The sequence below is a fragment of the Crinia signifera genome, chromosome 3, assembly GCF_055691185.1.
Source record: "Crinia signifera chromosome 3, ASM5569118v1, whole genome shotgun sequence".
Classification (NCBI taxonomy): domain Eukaryota; kingdom Metazoa; phylum Chordata; class Amphibia; order Anura; family Myobatrachidae; genus Crinia; species Crinia signifera.
The window spans coordinates 268,618,790-268,631,966 of record NC_139219.1 but is presented as its reverse complement, the minus strand read 5'-3'; the positions used below and the strand labels follow the sequence as shown (position 1 = coordinate 268,631,966).

Here is a 13,177-nt window from a genome sequence, read left to right as displayed (position 1 = left end):
TAGTACATTTAAATTATGTAGATGACCTTGAAATTACAAGAAAAATTGCCATTGATTTATACTTAATAACATTAGATATTAGATGTAAATGTAGAAAGAGGTGAAGGTGAAGAGATACACTGGGATCATATTAGCAATAATTTATATTACAGTGTTCAAAGTTACGATTTAACATTAATTGTGTCATAGTAAAGACTATTTAAATAAATATAAAAATAAATAGAAAATCAGTATATTTGCTATTAACGATATTTAAAAAAAGTTTTGCAAAGCACAAAAGAAAAGTAGATTTGTGATATTGAAATATATGTACATAATATGAGCAAAAATATATAAACATTACTCTGGTAAAGAATGTATGTTTTACATGTAACAAAGGGACACATAAATATGGTATATTACAAAAACATTATTGTACAAAATGAGGTATTCAATGATCATTCATTCATTCATTCATTCATTCATTCTTTCCTTTCAATCATGAACACAAACTACAGTATATTCTGAAATGTGAGGGGAATTTAATAGGATGAGAGATTCAGAAAGTGAGAGATTTGGTAAGAAATCTCAAGTTCTTTTAAAGCAGCAATCATTTACACTGCAAAATCAAACTAGTTTTGCAGTGTAAATGATTGCCGCTTTAAAAAAACTGGAGATTTCTTACCAAATCTCTCACTTTCTGAATCTCTTATCCTATTACATTTCACCCCCAATGTTAGTATGTAAGTGATGCTATTTTATATAAACAGCAATGCTGTTTTTGGATGTAGTTTCAGAAATTTGCTAAATTAAGTTTAGTAGATATTTAGTGGATGTTTTGTCAGTTTCATACTGATTGCTTTGTAGAAGTTAATATATGTATGTATGTTTCTTTATAAAAATCCACCACATTTTATAACTGGATTATTTTCTTAAGCTTTTGAAGTGGAATTGTTTTCTTTCAGTAACGTTTACTATATTACACACTCCCAGTATTTACTTCTTCATGTTCACTGACTCTCAAAGAGTTTTTAACTGAAGAACTATGTTTGTCTGAAGGGCGATAAGAAAGGGTACTCATTTTTGAATTCAGGCTTTTCAGACTTGTATGTGATCGAATATTTGGTGGTATGTATTTTAGAAGTTGCAGGAAGTGTTTCCTGAAATTCTTTCCAAAAAACCCATATAAAAAAGGGTTCAGGCAGCTGTTCAAATAAGCAATACAAATGCTGATTGGCATACCGGTGTCAACAATGTCTTGAATATAACAGCTTTTTATTTTTCCCAGCTGAATCAAAATGTCCAGGAAGGTAAGCACTTGATGTGGAAGCCAGCAGAAAAAAAACACCAGAACAATGGCCATTATCATTTTAAAAATATCATCATTTCTAGTCTTGCCTTGCTGTTCATGGAAGGTGTCCTTCAAAGTCTTTCCAATAAATGTGTAGCTGGTTAAAATGATCACAAAAGGAATACAAAATCCTAGCACATTCTTCGTTATACCCAAGCCAATCAAAAGTGTTTGTGAGTTGTTGGATGAATAAAAGAATGCACAGACTGTTATGTTTGTCTCCTTAATTGGGACCAATGTACGATATATAAATGTGGGCAGACTTGCCAAACATGCAATGATCCATATGGTGAAACAAATGATCCTGGCAACCACCATTGTACGTCGAATACGAGATCTCATTGGGTGGACGATTGCTATGTAGCGATCAATGCTGAGGCATGTAAGTAGAAACACTGTAGTGTATAGATTTAGAGTGATGATTGCTGAGGATAGTTTGCACAGGAAGCTGCCAAAAGGCCAACTGTAGTGCATGGCTGTGTAGGCCGCCCATAAAGGCAATGTGATGACAAAACATAAGTCAGCAATAGCTAAATTCATCAAAAATATGCTGGCCACAGTCTTCATCTTCATGTAGCAATAAATGACAATGACAACAAGACTATTCCCAAAAACTCCTATGACAAATATTGTGCTGTAGATGATGGGAATGGCAATAAATATGTAACCGTGTCTTCCCGACTTGGTGCAATGGACCGTAGGCTCTTCAGTGGACATGTTCACCATCTTGACAGGGTTAGGTTGATGAAACTGTAACTGCAGAATAAGAACAGATGTAAAAAATAATTAGCATATATATTATTATTTATAAGCACAGTGTTTTGCTGGCTTATGTTTTTCTCTGCATATATATATCTATATAATAAGTTGAAGAGTGTATGTGTGTGTCTGCGTGTCCGTTGCATTGCGGACACACCGTGGCACTCAGAGCTCCCAATTTTTTTCAACAAGTTACCTCTATACCCGGTGGTGTGCACCTCAAAGCCGTTTTTGGGAAATTTCACTTAGAAATTTAAAAAACACCAATTTTTTATTTGCCTTCATTGATAATCTGGGAAAAAGATTGACGATCTGGGAAACGAATTTCATTGCTGTCATTGAGTATGAATGACACATTCTAACATTATGGTGATGGCTTTAAACAATTAGGAATAATTGAGGATATACATAGACCACACATCATTGTACACCCACACACACACACAGTACACCACATATGCACACATAGCACACAAGACACACATATATACGTAGCGGACCTCACACACTTACACATTGGACAGATACACACAACAAAACACACACATAACACACCACATGCAGCACAACACAAACCCATATACACTACAACACCACCAAAAAACAATACAACAAACACACACACTTAAACATTGCCAGGATACGCACAGCACACTACACACACATATATATGTAGCGCACCTCACATTTGGCAGATACTGTACACACAACCCAACACACACACATAACACACCACTCACAGTACAACACACACCCACATTCACTACAACACGCACCCAAAAACAGTACAATACACAGAACACACAAACAAACATTGAACAGATACACACAGCACATTACACACACACACACACACATTTATACGTAGCGCACCTTACACACTTACACATTGGGCAGATCACACAACACACACACATAACATACCTGTAACAGCACAACACACACCCACATTCACCACACACACACAAAAAAACAGTACAACACACAAAACACACACATAAGCTGTGTACAAAAGGTGGGCGATAGGGGCTGAAATCACTGGAAATATGGTTGCTAGCGACCATATTGCCAGTGATGGGAGTGTGCGCGCTCCCGTTTTCAGCCCCATTCTAATCGCAAGCTCCTGCGACCAGCTGATTACCTCTGCGACTCCCCCGGCAGAGGTTCCTTTTCATCAGCGACCATCTCTGCTAACAATATATTGCTGAGCAATATATCTCCCTGTGTGTACGGGGCTTTAAACATTGCACAGATACACAAAGGCACAACACACACATAAACATACACATTTCTGATTTTGTACCGATTTCTGACCCTCAGATGTTGGAGGGTATGTCATAGGTGCTAAATATCAGGAGTGGATGTAGAATTCAACAACACATACAACTCAGGAGCGTTGTGTTTCAAACAACAACACCACACCTGATTTCATTGCCATCATTGAGTATCGATGCAAACACATTCTAGCATTATGGTGGAATCTTTAACAAATTACAATCTTAGGTCTTTGGCACAGCATACTGTAAGATGACATTTTTCAGCAATTTTGGAAATAAAAAAAACCAAGTTTTTCCCGGGCAACGCCGTGCGGGTCAGCTAGTATATATATATATATATATATATATATATATATATATTATATTCTCTCTATATATATTATAGTAAATGGCACATATTTTCAACATTAACTTTAGAACATTGTGACTGCTAAGCCAGTTTCTTAATGTAAAAGACTTGCAAGGTTACAATCATTACTGAAGGGTCACGTCACATAAATACTACCCTTACAATATAGGAATATTCCATGCCGCAATCTACAAAATGTATTCAGCCTACCAACCCCGCTGATGACATGTGTATTTATTTATTTGAGACCGAGTCACTGGCTGTAACTGGACAGAGTGACAGGCTGTAACTAGACCAGTGGCGGAACTCCGGGAAGCAATGGAGTAATTTGCCACTGGGCTCCTGGCCTAAAGGGGCACTGACTCCATTGCTGCCGCTGGGTCCCGGCAATCCCCTGCACCCTTTAGAATTGTTTAAAAAAATTAACCCATGGGCAGAGGCTGCGGCGGCACCGCTGATGTCCCATGGACCCCCGCACCCTTAATACAGAAGGAAAAGGACCAGCTGATCCTGTCTCTCCTACCCCTTTCTGGTGCTGCCATGCTCGTCTGGAGGATCCAGATCCTGTGCTACCTGCAGAAAGGTCAGGCACCTCTGACCTCCATGAGAACCAGTGTGAACTGCGGGATGACCCAGTGCTACTGATCTCCGGTAGGGTCTGGCACCTCTGAATTGCGGGAGACCCGGCATGACCTGCGGGATTACCCGGAGCCGCTGACCTGCGGGATGACCCAGCGACACTGACCTGCGGTGCGACCTGGCACCTCTGAACTGCCGGAGACCGGGGATGACCCGGAGCCGCTGACCTGTTTTTTTTATTTGAAAAATAATGCATATTTCAGATTCCTTTTGGGGATGGGACTAGGCATTCAAAAGTTATGCTTGTCGCAGACATTTCAAACCCCTGTTCCCCCCTCCCCTCTCTCTCTTTTTCTGTGTCCATTATTTTTCTCTCTCCCCTACTTTCCCTCCCTCTCTGTCTCCCCCAGCCACCCTCTGCTCTCTTTTCTTTCTCTTACCCCGTACCCCTCTCTCTCTCCCCCTCCACCTGTCTGTCTATAACCTCTACCTCTCCTTCTATTCTGGCTCCCCATCTCTCTTTCCCACTCTCTCCCATGCTCTTTCCGTCACCACACCCATACCTCCCAGCAGTTCCGTTTTTCGCAGGACCATCCCGTTTTTTGGGGGACAGTCCCGCGTCCCTTCCGGGGCCGGAAGTCCTGCAGCAGGGGGCAGTTGGGAGTAGAAGGAATAGACACTGTGTGCATGTGCACAACATCTATTCAGCAATACAGAGGGCAAAAAGGAGCGTGGCCTGGTGGGGGTATCATTTGCATATATTATGCTCTTATTTGCATAGTATATGCCCCCTTTTTGCCGCTTCCGGGCATCAAGAAGTTCAGAGGTATGACCAAACCTCTCCCTGTTTCACCACTCTCTTGCCCTACACGCCATTGATAATAAACACTTGAATTTCACATTTCTTGTTAAGACTCAGAATGACGGCTTTCTATCATCTATATACATGTTTAGTGTCCGTGAGTATCAGAAACACTGCCATCAGCTGGCTGAGTGCGAAACTACATCTCTTTCTCACACATGCACAACCACAGAAGGTAGCAGACTATTTCACTATATGTTATAGCCACCTTGCTATATGTCATTACTATATCACTTCATGTTATTGTATATCCAGTTCACCATATTTATATTAATCTTGATATGTTACATCAATTAACCTTTCTACCAGATGCATCTTGCAATGTCATATACAAATCACTACAGGGCATATGCATCAATGCTTGGAGAGTGATAAAGTTGAGAGATAAAGTACCGTCCAGTTGGGTCCTAACTGTGACTTTACAGGTTGCGTATGAAAAATGAGTAAAGCATACATCTACAGATTTATTGTCAGATCTGGCTGGTTGGAAGAAAAACCTGCTAACATCTGAATGATAATTTGTCAGTTTTCAATCAATTTAAATGTATTAAAATTAAATTTCAGCAATTTAAATCAAATGGCCAACTGTAATTTGTTCTCGTCCATAACATGGTTTTTGTTCTAACCAGCCAGATCGGACAATAAAATCTGTAGATGTATGGGCAGTTTATAGTGACTATTGACATCACGCATCCATCCTTTTCATCATAATACATATAAACAAGGTTGCAAAAACAAAGTTTAGTAATCAATTCACAACCAAACTAATTAGAGATTTACTATAACACAGCATTCCTAAAATTTGATGCTCCATTGACGTCAATAAAGTATGTTCCAATCACAGCAAAAAAAAAAAAAAAGGATTAAGATTGTAACATTACAGTATGGGGATCATTTGTGGGCAACAGTTAGGGCAAGTCTGTGTGTGTGTGTGTGTGTGTGTATGTGTATGTATTTTATATAGTACAGTATCTCAGTTACTATCATATCTGGTAAATTGATTTAATGGGCATGTTGGTGGGTATAAATTGTAATGGGCATGATAGTGTGTGGCATAATGTGTAATGGACATGATGGTGCTGTGCATAATGTGTAATGAGCATGATGGTAGTGGGCAAAATGTCTAATGAGCATGACGTGGTGGGCATAATGTGTAATGAACATGACCGTGGTGGCCATAATGTGTAATGAGCATGACGGTGGCGGGCATAATGTGTAATGGGCATGACGGTGGCGGGCATAATGTGTAATGAGCATGATGTGGTGGGCATAATATGTAATGGGCATGTTGGTGGTGGGCATAATGTGTAATGAGCATGGCAGTGGTGGGCATAATGTGTAATGAGCATGGCGGTGGTGGGCATAATGTGTAATGAGCATGATGGTGGTGGCCATAATTTGTAATGAACATGATGGTGGTGGCCATAATGTGTAATGAGCATGATGGTGGCGGGCATAATGTGTAATGAGAATAGCGGGGGTGGGCATAATGTGTAATGAGCATGGCGGTTGCGGGCATAATGTGTAATGAACATGGTGGTGGCGGGCATAATGTGTAATGAGCATGACAGTGGTGGGCATAATGTGTAATGAGCATGATGGTGGCGGGCATAATGTGTAATGAGCATGGCGTGGTGGGCATGATGTGTAATAAACATGGAGGTGGTGGGCATAATGTGTAATGGAAATTACAGTGGTGGGCATAATGTGTAAAGGGCATGTTGGTGGTGGGCATAATGTGTAATGAGCATGGCAGTGGTGGGCATGATGTGTAATGAGCATGGCGGTGGTGGGCATAATGTGTAATGGGCATGAGGGTGTGAGGCATAATGTGTAATGTGCATGACAATGGCAGGCATAATGTGTAATGGGCATGACAGTGTATGGAATAAATTCTAATGAGCTAGATTTCTAGTAACGGCACTGATCTGTGGCTTCTATGGGATGCACAGAATGTTAAATTGTTTCAGAATTATTATTTTTTTTTACATATATTTTTATAACTGGTGAATGAACAGCAGAGTGTCTCTTAAAAATAACTGAAATGTCTTCTAACTGGTATAAGCTAAACTGAAAAATAATCTCATACTATTAACTTAAAATAGCTGTTAAAATCTTTGATTGCCCTACTCTTTGGTTAGACACTTTGATTTAATACGTACAGTATTACTGCAGTGTCACAAGCATTAGCACACTAGAAAAAATGCATTGTCAAATTATCATTTCACTTTTAGATTGGAACAATTAAAAAAAATATTTTCATACAGTAGTTAAAGATGTCTAAATATTTACTGCTGTACAGTCACCTTTGCTGTGTAATTTCATGATCATTTTATCTGTGATTATATTGCTGTGACCCATGGCATGCAGGGAAATGAAGACATTGTTGATTTGTGAGGGTTATCTTATCAGTGTTCACTACATGGATAAAACAAGAGTGAGTGGCAGGCCTCCAGTTTCCAGATCTCTGCTTGGGAAAAAACTGGTATTGAAACAGCTGCGTAAAACTTATTTTAAGTGCAATCTACAGATACACTATGCCTAGTCCCACTATATAAAACAATAGTAATGGCGATAATAATAATAATAATAATAATAATAATAATAATAATAAATATTTTATCTAGCTATTGAGATAGAGAAAATAAGTCTATGGCATGGCTCTTTAATGCTGGACCTTAATTAGAAGAATTAGACCTTAATGCATTTGCTGCAGTCACTGTTGTATTAATACTGCTTTGACTGTTCTTTCAGAGCAAGCATGGCAGACAGGGAGAAAGCATCAAGCTATTTGTGCTCCCTTATAAGCTGGTGCCAGAAAATGACATCAGAGCAATAAAATAAACATGTTTACAGACACTTGTGAGACATGCTATGCCAGCACATTGCACATTGTAATATTTTATGATATGAATAAAACAATTATGGATAAAACAAGTTGTATGTGAAAGAATAACTACAATCATTTACAGTATATTTCATTTTCACTGACTTGATTTAACGAGAGAGAGAGAGAGAGAGAGAGAGAGAGAGAGAGAGAGAGAGAGAGAGAGAGAGAGAGAGAGAGAGAGAGAGAGAGAGAGAGAGAGAGAGAGAGAGAGAGAGAGAGAGAGAGAGAGAGAATGTCCAAAATATTCTGATGCCCTGGCCCAGCATGTACGTTTTGGCAGTCAATAATCAGATGGCATTCAGATTTTTCAGCATAAGCTGAAATATATATATTGAAGTACATGAGCTACTAGTTTTCTAGGTAGGTACTTTAATATATATCTTCAGCATTCACCAATAACCCAGATTTAAAAAGAAATTAATATTTTCACCAACTTTGTAGCAACCTTTCCTTATAGAAAGGACTACATGCTTAAGCATAAATGTAAATCATACAAAATGTATAGTGTCACTTTAATAGCCATTTGTCAATCTATTTATATAGTAACAAATTGTGGGCATTATGACTGGTCTTGTAAATTATACACAAATGAAATTACCTTTCACAAAGCCCCTGGGTTATAATTAAAATGACATACTATCTTAAATTCACCGATAAAACAGCTTTGCCACAGCGATCAGTGTCACATATACGAGATGACAAAATCCAGGAAATTCAATTAGGAATGAAAGTTCACATTTTGTTCCAATTAAAGACTTGAAAACAAATTGGTTACATCCTACTTGATTAACACTTTTACAATTGCACTGAATTTGATACATGGCTTGGAATATAAAGTAACGGCTAGGAGCTTTTGTTTTAATAAGGATGTAAAAAAAGAGAACTTATTTTTTATTTATTTTATTTATAAAGTATATGCAGATCAATATATTCTATGTTCTAGGAATGTATTTTGAAATGTGTTTTTGAATTATTTTTGAAATCTACTTCAAAGCAGGTACAGATAAATTCATAAAAAATAAAATAATAAAAAGGTAAAATTCCAAACTAATAAATAATGAAATGATAATGAAATAAATAATCAAAATTACTAGTGTTATTGATGTCTCAAAAATTTGAGTTAAATACAATTTTATTAACTTATATAAAGAAGGCACAAAAAATTATAAAATCAGTCTACACTTTATACAGTCAAGTTGAAAATTAATGTTCTGTGAGGGTTAATTTTTTTAGCCATCCTCATGCTGCCTAGGATCTGTCAGTTAACATTTATTTTCTATCCAGTTAACACTGTGTATGTAAATTCACATTTAAATATGCCAATGTAATAAAGTGTTAAAAATATAAACCATGGGATGCGATGAAGACAGACCCAGTTTATTTTTATGTCATCATTAATTTAAGATGGAAATTAAGCTGAATGAATATTGTATTTGGAGTCAAGTAGAAATATTTATACTAGGATTGTCTTAGATTTTTTTTCTTTTTGTACAAATTGTGCAGACAGTTCTGCAAGGTTACTATCAGGAGTCACATTCCATCAGCAGAAAGCGATCTTGCACTGCATATTCCAGTGACCTGGCAATTTCACAATTCATAGACCGGGTTTTTGCTGAATCACTGTTTCCTTTTATAATAATAAAAAAAAAGGACTTTGATGTGAAGTCATGATACATGTAAAGTATTTCCTTATTATGGAGCATGCCTTTAGTATGCAATAAAGTTTACAGTAGATAAACTGCAGCTGATAATCCAATTGGCCTACCCCCAGAGGTGAATTTTCTACAAGGCAACCTAGGTGCCCGCCTTGGGCCCAGCAGGTCCAATGAGGCCCCATAAACAGGGCCGGTGCAAGGCACCAGAGCGCCCCAGGCAAGTCGGGGTGGGGGCGCCCCGGTGTCTGCCACCTGGGTACCTGTCCTGCGGTGCTGTAAAGCTGGCAGCGGCGGCGGCAGCGGGGGGTCCCTGCAGTCAATAAGAAATAACGAGCGCTATCCGCCGGGCTATGCGGAAGTGCTTCTGTTTTGGAAACACTGGCCGCATGGCGCACGCTGATTGGCTGAATCTAAGCAAATCAGCGTGCGGCCAGTGTTTCCAAAACAGAAGCGCTTCCGCATAGCCCGGCGGATAGCGCTCGTTATTTTTAATTGATTGCAGGGACCCCCCGCTGCCGCCACAGCAAGCTTTTACACACATATACGCCGCAGGACAGGTACCCGGGCGGCAAGGCGGGGGGGGGGGCGCGAAATACTGCCCTCCAGTGGCCGGCGCCCTAGGCAAATGCCTAGATTTGCCTAGTGGTGGCGCCAGCCCTGCCCATAAATATAACCTGGCCATCCAAAATGTTCCCATTGTGTGACTACCGTGCAATGTCATGATGTTCTTGGATAGTATAAAAAAATTTGGACATACAAAATAGTTTCATCCACTGTATGTAGGCAGTCAATTTACTTTAAATGTGATACAGGAATTTAGCGTAATTTAAAAAGACCCAGAGTTGATTTAGATTTGTACACAATGTTTATGTTAATGCAACTGAACATTTATCGCTGGACTGTGCACGCGCCAATGTCTTTTATCAATGCCGTCTGCAATCAGCAGCAAAAATATAGTGCTATGGATTTTTTGAGGGCGGAGGGCCCAAAACGGGTATCTTGCCTAGGAACCTGTGAAGTCTAAATCCAACTCTGCCAACCCCAATCTAAATATATTCTAGGTTATTAATTAATTGGATTTGTTTTTGATTGTATAACATGTCCTAAAATGACATAAATTGTGATAGCCCATATATGTTCATATACTGTACTGTAACTTTTCTATCTAACTGAAGTTTACAGAATTCATTGTGTAGGAATAAACACAAGGCTGGCTGTACTACAAACATTGATTAATGGTTATGTGGAAAGAACAGCAAAATCTCATTAAGCCAAATTTTTATTAGGCAATTTTTCTAGTAATCATTGAAGAAGTCATTCTGCTGCTGACTCCCCTGTTTCTGTGAGAGAAACAGCAGATTTCCAATAACCTTTTGTTCTAGTTAAACCAGCAGTTCAGAAGTTTTCAAATTCAACAGTGAAAACTGTATGTCTTCCTTTTATTATAAGTAGATGTCACAAAAGTAATATTTGTAGCCAAAATACATTAAGTAAAATATATATTAAAACGTTTAACTGGGATAACACTTTAGCTATCTCAAAACATCCCATCAGCTCTCTATAATGTTATAAATACTTTATAACCTATCACCCACTGTCAGTAAACAAATCTATGGAGCATCTGAGCAGCACTGCTGACATCCAACACTGGACAGTTTAAAGGGGGGCCAGAGTATTATTTGATTGAAGGGGGATTAGATTATAATTTGATTAAAGGGTGCAACGATTATTATTAGACACTGGGAAGCTGTCTGTATTGTTTGGCGATCATATTGGACAATACCAGGTGGCAGAATTGAGGTAGTGATGACTCTGAGACGGTGGGAGAAGCATGCCATGGTGTGGTTTGGATTCACAGGGTAGGCAAAGGCTGGATTAAAGGGGACACAGCAGTTGATAACATCCCACTCTCAAGAGGAATATTCAACAGGGCGCTGGCATAGAGGTTTCAGGAACACTCAGTTCAATAAAGTGTTCCTTCCCCTATTTGTGCTGCACGCATGACATCATAATGTCACATAATGCTTTGAGCAGGAGAAGATCCAGATTTGTGGTGAATAGGGAAGGTTTTATATTTTATATTCAGGGTGGGAGAGCGCTCAGATTGGTAATTAAATTTGGAAGAAGTGATGCAGAACCGAGTCTCTTAACACGTTTCTCTGATATCTGGGTGCAGCGGTTTCAGCAGAAGAATGTCGCTGATGTCCACCCAGTGTTTCCATGGGCACTCCCACTGTTTGCAGGGGGTTTGCACATGAGCATGAGTGACTGCATACCTCCCAACTGTCCCGTTTTCCGTGGTAACTTCCTGCTTTTCGGGGATGTTACCACGTTCCTCCCAGGGCTGCCATTGTCCCGTGGCTGGGGGGAGCAGTTGGGAGTCCCCCGCTGTCACCTGGTGAATAGATGCTAGGTGACGTCTATTCCTGTACTAGAGAGGCTGGGGGCTGACCAGCAGCTTACATAGCTGCTGGTCAGGCCTCCTCAGCATCAAAAATGGAGGTGTCGCCTCATGGATTGATGCATTTAAAAGCCACACCCCTTATTTCAGGTGCATGCAGGAGTCCCTCTTCGCCTGACTACAAAGTTGGGAGGTATGGTGACTATGTGCATGGACAGACCCTCACCATTGAGACGGGGTTGACTTCGGACCTGTGCGAACAGGTCTGAATCGGTCCTGAAGTTCAGAGATATGCAGGCTGCCGCAGTGATACAGGAAGGAGGATGGTGTGTGTGTGTGTGTGTGTGTGTGGGGGGGGTTGTGTGTGTTTCACCTGTGCACACCACTCATGAGTTCGAACTTTGCACAGGAAGATTTATTTTCATTATTTGTTCATTGAGTTTTGTGTTTCCTGAATTTTGTGCTGGAGAACAAAGTATGGCTGCATTTGTTAGTGTTCTGGATGAGTTGGCAATAGAGATCTCCATAACTTATATGTCTGCCAAATTGCTCAATAAATTATTTCCTGTATGACCTTGTGGAATGCAAGCCATCCAGAGAGCTGTTGTGAGTCTTTATAAGAGGAAGGGAGTCTGTATATTATTCACAATATATTCTCAGCAACAGTTTGTTAGTTTGCAATATGAAACACTTTCTCTAATATACATATAATGCCTTCGTAGGATTTTTTAATAGACTATTGTGCTCTTGACTTGACAAATGCATCCAAACACAGAACTGAAATTGGAACTCAAACAATCTAAGCCCAAAGCTATAATTTCACAGGGAGCTTCTCCACTCATTGGGGGTTATTCAGACCTGATTGCTAAGCTGCTTTTTATCAAACAGACCAAACCATGTGAACTAAAGGTGGGGCAAATGTAATATGTACACTGTAGGTGGGGCTGGGACAGAGGTCGTACTGTATGGCCACCTTTGGGTGGAGATTTACTAAAGCTTGAAGAGAGAAAAATTGGTGGCACTGTAGGTTCGGAAAATGTAACATGTGCAGAGACAGAGTTAGATTTGGGGGAGG

General features: G+C 39.5%; 1 protein-coding gene across 1 annotated transcript in view; it reads right to left on the bottom strand.

The window, feature by feature from the left end:
* Positions 1-680: 680 nt before the first annotated feature.
* AGTR1 (angiotensin II receptor type 1) overlaps positions 681-13,177 on the bottom strand; it is a 64,708-nt gene continuing 52,211 nt past the window's right edge. Inside the window, exon 2 of the mRNA XM_083178022.1 lies at positions 681-2,086. Coding sequence (XP_083034148.1) covers positions 959-2,056 — 1,098 coding nt within the window. The 5' untranslated portion in view covers positions 2,057-2,086 and the 3' untranslated portion in view covers positions 681-958. The remainder of the gene's footprint in view (positions 2,087-13,177) is intronic.